Consider the following 16,366-nt stretch of genomic DNA (forward strand, 5'->3'; position numbering starts at 1 on the left):
CAACGCAGGATCATGGAATGAGAAAAGTGGACCGAAACTATCTTACATGGACATTGATGGAAGCCTGATTCCTAGGTTATTAAAGCAACAATGTGATAAATTAATGTAACAGGTGGGTCAAGATACATGTTATATGTTGCAAAACTAGTAACCAAAACAAAACGTGAATATGGAATTGGAAGGTATGATTACATTTGAAAGGCCATGGGTGATTGGTTCAAGAGTAACAGAACAAATCACATGTGATAATCTGTTGTTAAGGGAAGAATAGATCACCAATCAATAACTAGTAAAAATTCCAATTAATGGTCAATGTATGATGGTTAAAACCAGTAAGAATGTGAAATTGCCAAATGACATTGATGTTCACATTCTTTTAAACATTCTAGACTTCAAGTGTAATTTACTTCTAGTTAGTAGATTGATGGGAAAACAAAGTTGTGCACTAACTTTGTGGCTAATTTTGATGTCATTCAGGACTTGTTTATGAGGAACCTGAGTAGAATGGGTAAGCAACAAGATGGGCTATATACCTTCTCCAGCCTTATATAAGATGGAGGGGTTAGGTGTGGCAATGAAGGTGGATAGGCCTATGAATGCAGACTTCATGCCATTATAAGCTAGGATAAACGTCAAAGGCAAAGATGAAGGGAGCTGAATTAAATTTTGATGTAAACTTAAAATGTTTTGTGCAATATGATTCATGTATAAGAGCAAAAATGACTAGATTTCCTTCATTATAGTTCAATAAAATAAAATTCCTGTTGAGTTAATTCATCGTGATACATGTGTAGACACGCGCATGTTTAAATATAAATTTGACTCCAAATTTTTGGGTTCAAGCTCCAACATTGTATGCATCAGTGATGTGGAAGAAAAGTAGGATATATCTTTTTATCGCACATGTATTTAGGATCTGTAAGTCAACAGTAAAAATCCACCAGACCACTCGTTAAGAATCTGTATCATAATCATAACCTATGTTTCTGTATAGGCGCCAACAGTTTCATAAACCAGTCGTGCTAACACTTTTTAAAAAGCTTATTGATTAACTAAGTAACATCATCAAGCCTTTAAAATAGGACTTATTTCCAATTCTCCAAAACAAGAGTCATTTTCAGTTAATAGATGTTCAAATTCAAAAGGACGAGGGGAGCAAGATTTGTTCATAATAAAACACAACATTGGCACAGCCAAAAATGCAGGTCAATTTTCCAAATGTTTTTGTGGTGCTGAACAAGATGAGCAAATCAAATAGACAAATACCAATTTTCTATTTTTACTTTCATCTTGCATTACTCATTTCCCACCCCGCAACTACTAATTCTCCTTCTCAGCAAATAATAATACTAAAGCTTCCATATTTCTTATACCCACTGCCTCATGAAATATATTAAGTATTTACTGTTTACCATGTTGTCAACTAACTGTAACTAGGGAGAATAAACCTCTCCCGAAGATATTCAATAATCCGTGGGCAAGACGAGTTAAGCACGAAATAATTTGTTCCAAATATTTTAACAAAGTACTTAATTTATGTGGTCGAGATTTCAGTCAGTAAAACACATGACTAAGATAAAGATTAACAAACTCCAGAGACCACAGAACGAGAAATTTTTTCTAAAAGAGTACAATTTAACATCACAGAATATAGAGTGAGGAAAAAGTTCTACTCTCCAGGTGCAGAGACGCCCTGCTTCAGTCTCTCCTTTTTCATCTTCTTCTTTGAGATTGGCTTTTTTTTTCTAGGAGGGAGGGTCTTCTGTGCATATGTGTATAGTACATAATTTCCAACGAGGAATATCAACAGCAACCCACCAACAAGAAGGAGAACAATTAATGCTGGGTTGAACCCTTTTGAACCCTAAGTGCAACAAAAACGAGACACTTCCATAAGGTCCACCTCAAGTGATCAAGAAAAAGAAATTGCAAAATTAACAATCCATATACAGGAATTTATTTTAGCAAGAGGACAAAAAAATGCAATTAAACATCACAAACAATTGTCAAAGCCATCCAAGCATAAGATAACATGTACATTATAGTTTTCTTCAAAGGTGAGCCTCTGTTTATTGCAAAAGAAAGAATAACAACAGGAGAAAGGTGATTTTATATGGCATGGTTAAGGTAGGACTTTCTCTTTAAAAAGTAGAATATTCTCCATATAACCATTTTATGATTGCACATGCTTGAGATTGGCGATGAAGGTTTATGAAATTCGGATATTTGAAGGGGCTACTTTGATGCCCAAAAGTGTTTATATAAATTTGCAAGCTGTCTTAAAGAGAATTTATCATCAATGATAACTTCTAACTCAGTTTTTATGGTAAACTTAAACTGCAGGAAATTATAATTACACTTTTACATGTTAGAAGGCTTGAAGTTAAAACTAAGGGTTTGTAACATCCTGTTTCTGAAAACAAAATTAAACAAAAGAACATCTGAAAATTATTTTCAAAACTGATATCTCTTTTTAAGTTTTTAAAATGAAAAAACCAGAACATCTATAAGGTGTTTTGGTTTTCTACTTTCAATTTTTTTACTATACTCATGTTTCTTACTGCACTTTCACATCTTCCCCTGCTCTTACTCCAATGCGTTTCTCCTTCTAAGTCAGAATAGACATGTTTTCAAACTTTTTTTCTAACTCTCTAAAAAATAGTCATACAAACAGCACAAATCAAATGTTGAAACACAAAATAATACAAGCTTGTTCAGAATGCTATTCCCTACTTCAGAAATGCAAAATGGTCTTAAACCATATCTTATTGTTTGAAACATTAATGTTGTTGTAATATACCCACAATTAATCCTTTACATTGTATGGTAAGACTAAGACAATTTGATTCCTAAGATTTTAAAAATCCTCCGTTTATCCCTGATCTTACAAAAACGTCATTCACTTTAGTCCTTTTTAATACAAAAAGACAGTGAAAAAAAGATTACCCCAAGTGACATTTTTCAAAAGCATGAACTACCAAAGGATTTTTCAAAAGTCTCAGACTAAAATGTCTGACCAATACAATCACCAAAATATCACCTTTTTTTTTCTTTTCAATTTGATGTCTTCTGTTTTAAAAGCTTATATAGAAAACAGTCAAAATGAACATAGAAAACAATAAAAAAAAATTATTATTTTCTATACAAACTTTAGAAATCATGAAACAAAATCAGAACAATGGATTATTTTCGTAATTAAAAGCAAAAACAGAACATGAAAAGAGAAAACATGTTTCTAAAATCAAATGCTCAATGTTGTTGATACACGAAACTTCAAACTTGAAAGTTAACCCAAAAGTTAATTTTATGCGTTAAGGAAAGGCAACTCTTTGACACGCATTTGCAATTTCATTAGACAAAAAGAAAAATCTTAAAACTGAACCATCGCTGAGTGGCATGCATTGTTTGAACACAACAATGACCTTTTTCTGTTCCATATCCATGTCAGCATCTAAAACATGGATTGCCATAAACTCAAATAAAAATGCATCAACAAATTAAACAAATTATTTATACCACACAATCACATCAAACAAATTAAACCTTAAGAATGCCTAATGGAATGGTCAGAAACAATAATCACAAACAAAAAAGCAGAAATCATGAGTCAACCGTTAAATTTGAGAACAAACAAAACGCGATTACTTAGGAAGATTCAATTATTATTTTCAGGATAACGATAATTGAAAGAACAACTAAAAGAAAATGCAGCTAATTGGTTAAAGAATGCAAGGATCTGAGCTTCAGAGAACATAACGATGCTGATGCGAGCTTGATTCGATCAACTATTTCCATTTGAGATCGGTTTTAATGAATGAAAAGAAAATCAAAATTAAAAGAGAGAAATGGATCTAAATAAGAATGAAATTACCACGCGATCGAAGGAAGGAGGGACTTTGTCGGAGAATTCGAAGTCGTCGGCCATGGAGGAACGGCGAAAAGGAACAGATCTACGGCGGGAAGAATCACGAGCTGGTTAGGTGGTGTTCGTTTTGGCGCTGAACGGAGAACGCTTCTGCACAATGTACCATTAATATATATCAGACTGATCTTGCAACCATGGTTTGTCTTTTTTCTTTTTTTTTTTCTTTTAAATAAAACAATTGTCTTAATGCTAGAAAAAATCAAGGTTAGCTTTAACTTTCTTATTTAGGAAAAAATCAAAATAAGTATTACATTTAAGAAAAAATATTCTCTTAAAATAAGTCTTGTATTTATCGTTTCAATATAATATTAATTATTTTTTTTACTAATATTTCTAATAAATTTTATTTTAACTTTTAATGTAATATTAATCCTAAGATTAATTAGCTTTTGAAAAACCATGAATTTCTTTTACTTATTTATTAGTCTTTTTTGGGTATGTTTGAAATAACATATAACACTTATTCAATATAAAATAATACTTATTTTAAAATAGAGAGAGTACAATATATATTTATTATTTATGATTTTAAAATATTCAATTGTTTTTCATTTAATGCTACTTAATAAATTTTGAGAGTTATTAAGAAGGTGTTTAAAGAGGTGTTAGCAAGTTGACTCTTTTTAGATGAAGAAAATTTATATATGAATCAAACAAAATAATGAATGAATCAAAACAAGATGAAGAAAATAATCTACCCCATTTAATGTATGCTTGACTTTGAAAATCTATTTTTACAAACTTTTTTTATAAAAAAGTTAGATTATGAAATATTGGAATGCTTTAAACAAAAACAAAATTACAAGCTTAAATTATACATTTGAATAGTTTAAATTTTTTTTAAATAGGTTTACTTACCCTTTTATCTCTATAGCTGCAACAACTTTCTTTTTCAACTCCTATATATAGTTTAAAATATCATATTTTGATTGTTATAGACGCAATTTTTTAACTCTTTTGATTTTCATAATCTAAAATGGTCTAATGCCATTACATGCTGATCCTTTAAAATCACTATAAAATTGAAACGGTCTAAATTTTTTAAGCAGATATGACTATTAAGTTTAAGTTTGTAACAATTTTAAAAGAGATCGGAATGTTAGAGTATGAGGATAAAGAAGTTAAAAAATTACGATTACAAGAAATAAAATGAAATATTATAGATTATAAGGACTAAAAAGTAGAATTATTATAATTATAGAAACCAAAATGGTAGTTAAACCTTAAAATATAATTTGCAAATTATATTACACGTTTGAGTAGTTTTACAAGAGAACAAATTACAAGCTTAAATTGATTGTTTTCAATAAAATTGTGTAATAGTAGTATTAGTGTAATAAATTATATGCCGTAAAAGTGTGATAAATTATACATTAGTCTAAAAAATAAATAGTCGTGTATTTTATTACTATGAATTTGACTTTTGAAACATGTTCCAGAACACTGATATCATACTTTGAAAATTTATTGGATGTGTTGTAGTTCACCGATCTTCATCCTAAAATAAGTGTTGTCTTAAATTATTTTATATAGAATAAAAAATTAATAAATAAATAAAATAGAATAATAATTTTACAAAACTAATATCATTAGATAGATGAAAGAAAATAGAATTAGTATTATAAAGCTAACATGATATTTATTTTGGGATAATTTTTTATATTTAGCTCAATGGACTCAGATGTATGCCTATTTTATATGTACAAAAGAATCCTTTTTTTTTATAAGATTTTTATTTCAGTTTCTAATTTTGTAAAATGTTATTTACTTTATGTTTTTTTTTTGTTGTAATTTTAATGTCTCATATTGTATGAGTCATCTACTTTAACGAATCCCTAATTTTATAAGAATTTTAGTTCAGTTTCTAACTTTGTAAAATATTCTTCACTTTATTTAATTTTCAAAAACAACAGTGAGGTTTGATGTTAAAAGAAAAACTAAAATGAATGATTGTTTTTTCAAAGTTAGAAGATCTTATCAAACTGAGACTTCAGTGAATAGGTATGACCCACTTATTTGACTGTTGATGATGGTGTTGGGTACTAGTCTAGGAAGATGAAAGGTGAAAACACCCCTAAAGACACTTCAATATTTCAAATTAGTATATAAGTAACAAAATAATACATGCATAACCAATAAAAATTAAAATAATAAATATATTAATGATTAGAGAATTTAAAAGAATTAAAATTAATAAAAAAAAATATTTTTCTAAAAAAATAAATTATGTCTTATAAATGTTGGAGATAATTTTAGAAGAAACATATATATACATTGAATACTACAAATTAAGTGAACTAATTTTCTTAATCTAATAAATTAATTGAGTCATATAAAAAGTAACATAAAAGTATAATTTTGTTTTAAACAGTTTAGTTTTCTATCATATGCATACATCTAAGTCCATTGAAGTAGATATAAAACAATTGTTGAAAACTAAAAATTAAATTCTTGAAATTGGATTACAGCTAAAAGCAGAAACTTCTCATATCCCCTCCCTTGTTGATTTTCCAATCCTAGGTATTCTTTGGGACCATAATCTCGGATTTCCATCTACTGGGTTTCTGAATTTTGCTACGTCTACAGAGCTATATATGTTCTTTTGCGGCTGCATTATTCGTGACACGCACATGATGCCATTCGAATCATTCAGGGACAAGACAAGCTTGTTTTGTTGCCCGCCTATGTTTTGCCAAAGATCACGTGTTTATATCTTCACTGCCAAAACAGGATATGTATGAGAGTTCTTATTTTTGTTGGTAAGGGAATTTTTTTTAACAACACCGTAATTTGGTAACAATTTATGCCCCAGTGGGACTCACATTGTCACATTGTAATTTAGGTTTTTTTTTTCATACTAAAGACTTTTTGGCTTTTTCGGGTAGGGATGGAGTTGGTATGCTTCTGCCCATTGTGTTGGGGTAATGCTGGTTACAGTATTCTGATTTATCCCTTTGTAATTTTTATCTTAATAATTGGGCATATTTTGTGCTATTATTTTTTTAGCTTATAAAAAAACCATTTGACACTGTATACGACAAGTATACTAACATGAAGAAGATAATCACTATCCATTTGATTCTAAATATAAACAATGCCCATGAAAGATATTTATTGAGTCAAATTGAGACATAATTTTTTTTAAAAAAATAAAGGACATGTCACGGTGAAAGTACATGTACCAATGTAAGAAGAATAAGTATTATCAATTAAATTTGTTATTAAAAATGGAAGACTATATACACACTTGTAAGATAAATTCTTATCTCAGGTCACTACCACAAGTTAATAAGCGTCACATAGCGTGATAATGCTATGCCAATTTTCCTTTTTGGTGAAACAAAGGAGTTTTGGTCGGAAAAAGAAATGAAACCACACTAATTGGCATTTGGCAAGCCATACATGTTTTCTTTTTTAGATTAAAGATGCTTATTGCATTTCGTTTAGAATAGAAGCATGAATACAATTGGATATACGCTCAAAGACATGGTTTTTAGCACAAAACCTAGATATTCTAGCGAGAGTATGGACAACTTGATTAGTTTTCCACCTTACTACACTCACCCTAGAGTTGGAAATTGAATTTAAAAGAGATCTACACTTTTGAATAATACAAAGAAATTCTGTAATGCCTTGTGTTCTAGTAGATAATCCATCAACCACAGCTTGACAATCCACTTCAATGATGATATTCTATAATTTCATGTTCACCATCCATTGTGTTGCAGAAAGTAATGTCATGACTTCAGCTTTTCTTGGTTCGGATGTCCACGCATTGTCATTATTTGAGTTTAGAGAAAACACCCCTGATTGTCGCGCAATACCAAGCCAGCTTCAAAGAGATTTTGATCTTTAAAAATCGTTGAATGCGCATCAATGTCTAATTTGACAAAACCATGATGTGGTTTGATCCAAGTTAGATAAGAAGCAAGCACCTTTGAATTGTTGAGAACTGAATTCGTTGTTGTTGTGCACGCATTGGTCCACTCATAAAGGTATTGCATGGCATGTGATATGGATATGTTTGGAAGAGTAGTTTTTGATTCCCAAACTTTTTCACTGCGGCGCTTCCATATACACCAAAGGGTGATAGCAAATTTCCTTTTAAGCTCCATAGGAAGTTTCTCGAGAAGAGTAAATGTCAAATTCAGAAGCTGATTCAACAATTCCCATGTGTTGGCTAACCTAATACCAGAGTCCTGTTGCTTCCCAAACACTTTTAACCTACTGACAATCAAAGAAAATGTGACATTCATTTAAATTTGTCTTGCAATACTCGCACTAGCTCGAATAGTGCACTCCTTTCGTTTGAAGCCTTGTTCTCATGGGTAGGTAGCAGCGAAGAGAACGCCATAGAAAAGGCTTGATTTTTGGTGGAAGTTGTAAATTCCAAAGCATGTTCCAGTTCCCTTGGACTTTGAGGTGCTTGTTGCAAATCATTCTTTCCATCAAGGGATGGTATGTTGATTTCACGGTGTATACCTCTGTGGAGCTAAATTTCTGGATTGGAATATCATTGTCTTGGATGTTAGTCAAAGACATTATTTGTAAATCTTTAAAATCTTCTTCATTAAAAATTTGTTCAGCAACATCCAAATTCCAGCAGCCACAATCACAATTTATAATAAAATTAACATGCAAAGATTCAAGACCAAGAGATAGTAAATAAGAGACATATGATTTATTTGTTTTCCTTAACCAAGGTTGGGACCAAATATTGATTGAATGACCATTGCCTAGTCTCCATCTCATTCTTTCCTTAACCAAAGTCTGCGAAAGCGTGGATGCTACGCCATTTATAACTTGGATTGTACCCTAAGGCGGCATCCAGAAAATCACCATTTGGGTAGTATTTATCTTTGAGCACTTTTGTCACTATAGCATCTAGATTGGTGAAAAGTTTACAGCCTTGCTTCCTTAGCATGATTATGTTGAAACCATGGACATGTCAGAATCCATACCGCCATATTCTTTTTTCATTGTTAATTTCTCCAAATTCAGTCAATTAATTCCTTTTGATGATCTTGTTTTCGAGTTCCACCAAAAGGAATTCATCATCTTTTGAATTTCATCCTCTAGAGTAAATAGTCAGAGATAAACATTTATATGCAATAAGTAGGGATGGCCTAGGCAAAAGACTTAAGAAGAATTTTTTTGCCCGCCTTGAAAAAATGTTTGTTTGATCAGTGATTGATTCTCTTATATAGTCTATCCTTCAAAAATCCAAAAATAGCTTTCTTCTTTTTTCCAATCAGAGAAAAAAGGTCAAGATATTTTTTAGTGTCAATGATGGAGTAAACACCAAAATATGATATGATGCTTTGTTTAACATCATCTCTTGTGTTTGCACTGAAAAAACATTAGATTTATGAAAATTGACTAGTTGACCAGAAGCCCTTCCATAAGTGTCAAGGATATTTGTCAAGGTGTTTGGTTGTCCCTCAAAAGCCCTGCAAAAAAGAAAATAGTCGTCAACAAATAAAATGTGTGAAAGGGTTGGGGCCCTTCTACATACCTTAATACCATGGATTTCTCCTTTTCTCTTAAAGTGTTTCAAAATAGAAGAAAGTCCCTTTGTGCAAAGAATAAAAAGGTAGGGTGACAATCAATCACCCTGCCTAAGTTCTCTTTGCGGTAAAATTTGACCAAAAGAATCCCCATTAACCCTAATAGAGAATTGAATACTTTCTTGACACACTTACATCCAACCAATCCACTTGTCATGAAAACCCATTTTTGTCATTAAGGCCAACAAATAATTCCATTGAACCATGTCAAAAGCCTTCCTAATGTCAATCTTAAGAGCAACTTCACCCATTTTGCCTTTGGATTTTTATTTCATGTGGTCAATAATTTTTGAGGCAAAAAGGGCATTAATCTAGGATAGACCTACCCTCTAAGAAAGTGGATTGCTCCAAGGAAATACATTTGTGGAGAATAGGTTGAAGACAATTTGCAAGGGTTTTGGAAATAATTTTGTAGAGAACATTGCATAGGAAGATGGGTCTAAAATCTTTTATTGTAGAGGTATTAGGAATTTTCGGGATAAGGACAATGGATGGTTAGTTTATCTGAAAGGGAAAGGATCCATTTTTCAGTCCAAGAGATTTATTTGAGTCCATTTAGAAGAAGAAAATTTTAAATTCATCTATAGAAAAAGGAGAAAAGAGAGGAATATTATCATCATAAGACAAGTAAACTAGAACATGATTTATTATATTATCAAAATCAACATCAACACCACTATACAACTTATCAAAATAAGATTTAGCAACACTAAAAATATCATTGTGGCCTGTAATTATCATACTGTTGTCTCGTGCAATAGAGACAATATTATTCACCTTTTTCCTTGCAGAGGCATAGGAATGGAAGAAACGAGAATTGATGCCACCATCTGATGGCTATAGACTTTTTCCCTCTGTTTCCAATAGGTCTCTTCTTGAGCAATCAAATTATTCAACTTTTGTTGCACATTGGAGTAGCTTTTCGATGAGTCCTTATCAAGTGATTCACGAAGATGTTCCAACTCTCTACAAACAAGATCAATCTATGTTTTGAACATTATTTTCACTTGACGAGCCCATGTGGACATATAGGAGGAGAAACTTTCAAGTTTTGATTTCAAATTGCCTTCTTCGCCATTGTTCCAGCCATCTTTAACAATTGCATCAAGGGTTGGCTCCAAGAACCAAGAATTTTCAAAACGAAATTGCTTCTTAAAATATTTTTTGGAAGTTAAATCAAGGATAAGGTGCAGAAGTGAGTGGTTAGATTTAGAAGCAATAGAGTTTTAAAATTTGAAGTGGGGAAACAAATTGAGCCATTCATGATTTGCTAGGGCCCTTTTCTAATTTTTCTTCCATGGCATTGTCTTTTCCTTTGCTTTTGGACCATGTGAATTTGTAGCCTTCCATTAGGAGGTGATAAGTGATCATGATTGCCATTTTTCTCATCATGTGATAAGAGATCATTGAAATCCCCCATAATAAACCAAGGGAGAGGGAGAGTTGACATATTAGATCCCAAGATTGCCTTCTTTTTTCCCTCTCAGGGTATCTATAGAAACTTGTAAGATGCCAAGAAGGAAATCCATTTTTGTGGACCTCAACATTGATGAAATTGGGAAAGAATTTTTAGAGATGACATTGGAAGGGATTTTTCCAGAGGGGAGCTAAGCCTCCACTCCTACCATTGACGTCAACAGAAATGCAAGAATCGAAGTCTATGAGGTTTTTTATTTGTTCAATGAGATGTGAGTTGACAAGAGTTTCACAAAGGAAGATGATATCTAAGTGAAGGGTACAAGTTAGGTCACAGAGGGTAAGAATTATGCTCGGATTGCCCTAGCCTTGGCAATTACAGCTAAGGATACTCATTTTTTCCGGACAAGCCTCTTTGTCAAGACTTTGCAAATAAAAAAATGTAGACATTGTTGTTGGGTTTGACTTGGTTTTGTGTTTATGAGATAATGAGTCATATATATTAATGAACATTAATCTAAGATTATATTTTGAGCCTTCCATTTAATTTAAAAATTGACAATGACTTATTGGATATTGAGTTATCATACTAGCATTAGCTAGTGTTTGGATTTACCTTACATCATCTAAATTATTTTAAAATTCTAATTACCTTCTAATTTTTTTTAAAAATCTAACTAAATATAATTTTAAATAAAATTGATTCAGAAATCTGAATTGATTTTTACTTTTTTTTTAGAATTATTTTTGAGTTAAAATAATTTTATTTATCTTTTACATTAATAAAAAATTATAATAAAATTTATTATTAACTTACTTTTGGAATAAAAATATTAAACAAATGATCTCATTTCAGCCTATAAAACAAACAAAAAATTATTTCATTTAAAAATCAATTTTACATATGTTCATTCAAACACATGCTTAAACCGCATCAACCAGAACCTGGCGAGCTATATAGTAAATTAGTAATAAATAATCTACACAGGAATGGCCTTACAATATTCTTTTTTATGATTAAGAAGAAAAAAAGGAAAGATATCCTCATCACCACCCGATTAATTTAATGGAACCAAATATTTGATCCGTTTTTGTTATCTAGTTTTGCTTCTAATAAAGTGCGCTTCCGATCGCACATGCATTCTTTGATGTGAATTCAATTCACTTTCGAAAGACACAAAAACAGCTAACCTGACAAGAATCATACTAAAGAGTAATAATCCATAAATCACTTTTCATTGAAAACATTTCACAAACATCTCTCATTTTTTTTTTATATCTCTCTTTCTTTTACATTATAAATCCTATTATACTTTTTCTTTTCTTTTTTCTTTCTCTCTAGAGGTAGGAATGTAGGATAACATATGAAATGTTGATCAAACATTTTCCATTATAGATCGACAGCGAAGAACAAAGTACTTCATAAACCTTTAAGATGTTTGAGGCTTTGTCAGCTGAAGTCAAGTAACATTCACATCTATGAACAAAGCAAACACAAGGGTATATATAAGGCTAGGCCCAATAGCTTTTTGCACTGAATATGTATGGTAACCCAGGCCCAGTACGTTCCACACCCTCTTTATTTTGACACACTCGTGCATTATAATCTTATGCTAATTATACATATTATCATGCACAAATGCAAGCTTATATTATATATCTAATTGGCATTGAGGTAGCGACAATCCTTTCTGATTTCTCCTTCATCTCCTGTTAAAGGATTTGTCTCCGATAACAAAATTATGGCCCTTGAGAACTGTTGGTTGAAATATTCATTGTCATTGGCCATCTTTTGGACATAAGATGCGGTTCTTGGGTCAGTGGCAAGCTCTTCATCCACAGTGAGAAGACCCTTGTGTTGCAAGATGTTCTTGTAGTAGTTGTTGTCAATGATCATTGGCGTTTTAAGGTCATTCCTTGAATACAGAACAGCTTTTGGATCGGGATTGGGTGTTGGGCACCGACGTCTTAGGTACTCAGCATGTGCAGGGTCCAGTGTTGAATCTATGGTGGGGTATAATCTGTGCACCAGATTCTTGCAGTGAACTCTTCCCACTGAGTGAGCTCCTGAATCAACCAACAAACGGTTTCGGTTTAACCAATTAAATTTATTATCTTTTAACTATCACATCACATATATATGCATAGTGGTTGTATAAATACTATTTGGGTTGAGAAAATACTTAATAGACATCTGTGACAAGATTCATATTATAATGAGAAATGCAAATACACATCTAATATGTTATTCAATATATTGATTGTGTAAATTTTGTCCCCTCTAATTTTGTGTGTTTGATCCCTTGTCCTATTTTTTTTATTTCTTTCATAACATTAATTATTAATTTTTATTTTCAAAATAAATTGTCCCACAACTTAGGGTTCTAGATTTGTCATTTCCTTGGTAGAACTAAAAAAGAAAAAAAAATATAAATATAATAAGATTTATGATATAATAGAAAGATTAAAAAAAAGTGTTGATTAATGTTTAAAATAAAAAGTGATTTATGCATCATTATTGATTTGTCTTGTTAATATAGTACTCATGCAAAGCTAGCCAGTAGTATATTTATGTTTTATTCATTGGCCCAATTTTTTTTTATATAGATGATAAAAGGTTCTGTTTGTTTTAATTATGTAAACGAGTTTTACATGTTAGAGGGAGACAAGTTTTTTCAAAGGAGAAAAAATTCTCACTTTCAACAAATTCCGTTTGAGATGCATACAAATAGACTAATTTTTTTTATTGAGATTAAAACTGTATATATTATATAATAAAGGCAGTATATTAATTTAATTAGCAAAAAAAGTATAAATTATACGAATAAGTTTTATATTAGTGGCCTAGTATGAACTTGATCTTGACAGCTGCAACAAATTGATATCGTGTCTGGGTTTCTGCCTAATGGTTAGGCATCTGTCCATATATTGCTTAAGGGAGTATTAGTTTCGTTTAAGTAATAAAAGATACTTAGATTTATGTTTTGACTTTGGGAAATAAATGTTAACTATAATGAGAAAGACTTCAAATTTATGTGTCACACAGAGCATGTTTTATATACCTAAAAGAGCGACTGTGGCTTCAACGTCAATGCCAATGGCTTGAAAACGAGACAGCACTGAGGACATGGAATCATTGTGGTTTGGAATCAAGTCTTCCACCTCCATTGCATAGCTTTCTTTGCTGTCCTTTCTCCCTGTCTTCATTTCAATGCTTGGTCCTCCCAACTGCTCGCACCAACATCCATATTCCATACTCCACATTAAACCTCATTTTTTCAAATTATTTCTCTAAGAAATTAGTTAATTTGTCCTTTAGGTATTAACAACACGAAATTAATAAACTAATAAATAAAAGAAATTAATAAAAAATTATCACAAAATGTATTAATGATATTTTTTCATCATCCCCATATAGATGATTAATTTTTGTCAGATCATCTTTAATAAAATATCTTTTATTTTCATCTATGAAATTTAACTGGGAATCTTGGATCCGAGGTCAGGGTCACTCAAAGGGTATTGATAATATTTTTTACAATGTTTTATTTTTAATTCTTTTATGAGAATAATAAAAATATTTTGTTGGCATTTTTGGTGAGAAATTTAATTAGGGAAATAATTATAGACGTGCATATATAGACAAGATGAGAAGTGAGACATACCAAAGCAATGGCATCTCTGGCAGAAAGAGCAACAATGTCAGCGCATGACACTGTGAAGGGGCATTCTTTCTCAACCGCTGCTTTGATAGTGTTTACGTACTTGAAGTTTCTCATCCCAAAACTTCTATCCGATGTCTGCTCCGACACTACATCGCTCACCGTCGCTAACAGTAATGATGCATCGCATGACTGCATGAGAATCATCAAATCAATTATTTTAACTGTTTCATGCATTGTTGTTAACTAATTATGATGCATATATCTTGGTTTATATATGAATTTGAAACAAGAAATCTGGCACCTTAACCACGCAATCGTGGAAGAGATTTCTGACCCACGAAACGGCAGTGTTTCCATGCTTGTTATATAGTTGTGTGACTTGTTCCTTGATGATCTCTTCAGCTTTTGGGCAGCTTTTAGAGTAGTAATTCAGCTCAAGTTGGCTTATGCCTATATATGTACAACATGATCATATATATTAGGAAAATAATCCATAAACACTTGGGGTGATATTAGACACCTATAGTGAAAAGAAGAGAAAAATATATAGATATAATAAAACATATGATATGATAAGAAAAAAAAGAAGATTGAGAGAAATAAAAAATGTAAACATATCATTACTCTATATATCATAGAAGAATAGTGGAAAATGGTGCACATGGACATTAGCTGGACACCTATGTATGTCCTATTATACACTAAAAAAAAATAGATAGAAGAGAGAAGTATAGATATAACAGTGATATAATATGATAAAAAAAAAAAGTATTAAGTCAACTAAATGTATACATGTTTATGTACCATTACTGAAGAAGAACTAGTGCAACTTCAAATCCATACGGAATGTCCATGATCATTGAGTAAATTAAACGTACTTGAAGAGTCATTTTATATATAATAATTGTGCAATTAAACTCATGATGTATACTATATTATATCTGATATGTACAAGGGTCTTTTGTAATAGGTTACAAAGAACGTAGAAAAAACGAAAGAGTAAGTAGAATATTAGATAATTAGCGTACCCAAATGAAAGTGTGCTAGAAGCAACAACAGAAGGAAAAAACAGATATTAGAGGGAGGCTGGGTAGTGGTGGTGGCCATATTGATCTCTTAAGTTGAATTGTCTCTTTGTGAATTGTGATGTTAGAGAGGGAATTTGGAAGGCTTATATAGAGTCGTGTTTGAGTGCACGCACTACCAAATAAGTTTGGCTTGGAATTGAAGAGTAGAACTAACTCCGGCCGGCCGGTGCATTCTCCACTACGCAACTTTCTTTGACCTTCAATCCACGCTCATGGCCCCACTGCACTGCTGCAACTAGCTCTTATATTAATATGGATATAGCATATCATATATATATAAAATAAGGAACAATTAAATTAACTGTTATTAAAACGCAATCCTTGTTTAATCTTGGTACGTGCAACAATGATGGTTGATTAAAGCTTAAAGGCTTAAGTGTAGCATTGGTGATTGATTAAAGTCCCATAAGGTTTAGGTGTATTAATGATTGAGTAATGCTCGATAAAACTTAAATGTAATATTGATGATTGATCAAGATTTAATAATATCTGTGTAATATTGAGGATCCATGAAGGTCCAATAGATTGATAGTTGATGAATGAGAAAAAAGAAAAAGACTATAATAAAGAGAAAGAAAAATTAATTAACAAGAGTCAAATCAAAAGTGTTAGGCTTAGAACTTCTTATAACATTAACTAGAGACAAGATTTGATATGTTCATGTTGTGCATACAAGTAGGTAAATACAATAAAAATTTATACAAA

General features: G+C 31.4%; 2 protein-coding genes across 2 annotated transcripts; both read right to left on the reverse strand.

The window, feature by feature from the left end:
* Positions 1 to 1,515: 1,515 nt before the first annotated feature.
* LOC100500343 (DNA-binding protein S1FA) lies at positions 1,516 to 4,056 on the reverse strand. The gene is made up of 2 exons (XM_003542458.5): positions 3,872 to 4,056; positions 1,516 to 1,864 (listed from the first exon to the last, which is right to left on the reverse strand). The coding sequence occupies exons 1-2, from the start codon at positions 3,923 to 3,925 to the stop codon at positions 1,670 to 1,672; spliced, it is 249 nt and encodes an 82-aa protein (XP_003542506.1). The 5' UTR covers positions 3,926 to 4,056; the 3' UTR covers positions 1,516 to 1,669.
* Positions 4,057 to 12,125: 8,069 nt separating this feature from the next.
* LOC100785485 (peroxidase 21) lies at positions 12,126 to 15,756 on the reverse strand. The gene is made up of 5 exons (XM_003542459.4): positions 15,602 to 15,756; positions 14,875 to 15,023; positions 14,574 to 14,762; positions 13,971 to 14,136; positions 12,126 to 12,975 (listed from the first exon to the last, which is right to left on the reverse strand). Exons 1-5 carry the CDS (start codon positions 15,678 to 15,680, stop codon positions 12,569 to 12,571), a joined length of 990 nt encoding a protein of 329 aa, XP_003542507.1. The 5' UTR covers positions 15,681 to 15,756; the 3' UTR covers positions 12,126 to 12,568.
* Positions 15,757 to 16,366: the final 610 nt, after the last annotated feature.

This window comes from Glycine max, chromosome 13, assembly GCF_000004515.6.
Source record: "Glycine max cultivar Williams 82 chromosome 13, Glycine_max_v4.0, whole genome shotgun sequence".
Lineage (NCBI taxonomy): Eukaryota > Viridiplantae > Streptophyta > Magnoliopsida > Fabales > Fabaceae > Glycine > Glycine max.

Coding starts and splice junctions, on each gene's coding strand:
- LOC100500343 (XM_003542458.5), bottom strand. CDS start 3,925: ATGGCCGACGACTTCGAATTCTCCGACAAAGTCCCTCCTTCCTTCGAT. Junction 1,865..3,871: donor CTCCTTCCTTCGATCGCGTG/GTAATTTCATTC, acceptor TGTTGCACTTAG/GGTTCAAAAGGGTTCAACCC.
- LOC100785485 (XM_003542459.4), bottom strand. CDS start 15,680: ATGGCCACCACCACTACCCAGCCTCCCTCTAATATCTGTTTTTTCCTT. Junction 14,763..14,874: donor TCCACGATTGCGTGGTTAAG/GTGCCAGATTTC, acceptor ATTCTCATGCAG/TCATGCGATGCATCATTACT. Junction 14,137..14,573: donor CCAGAGATGCCATTGCTTTG/GTATGTCTCACT, acceptor TGGTGCGAGCAG/TTGGGAGGACCAAGCATTGA.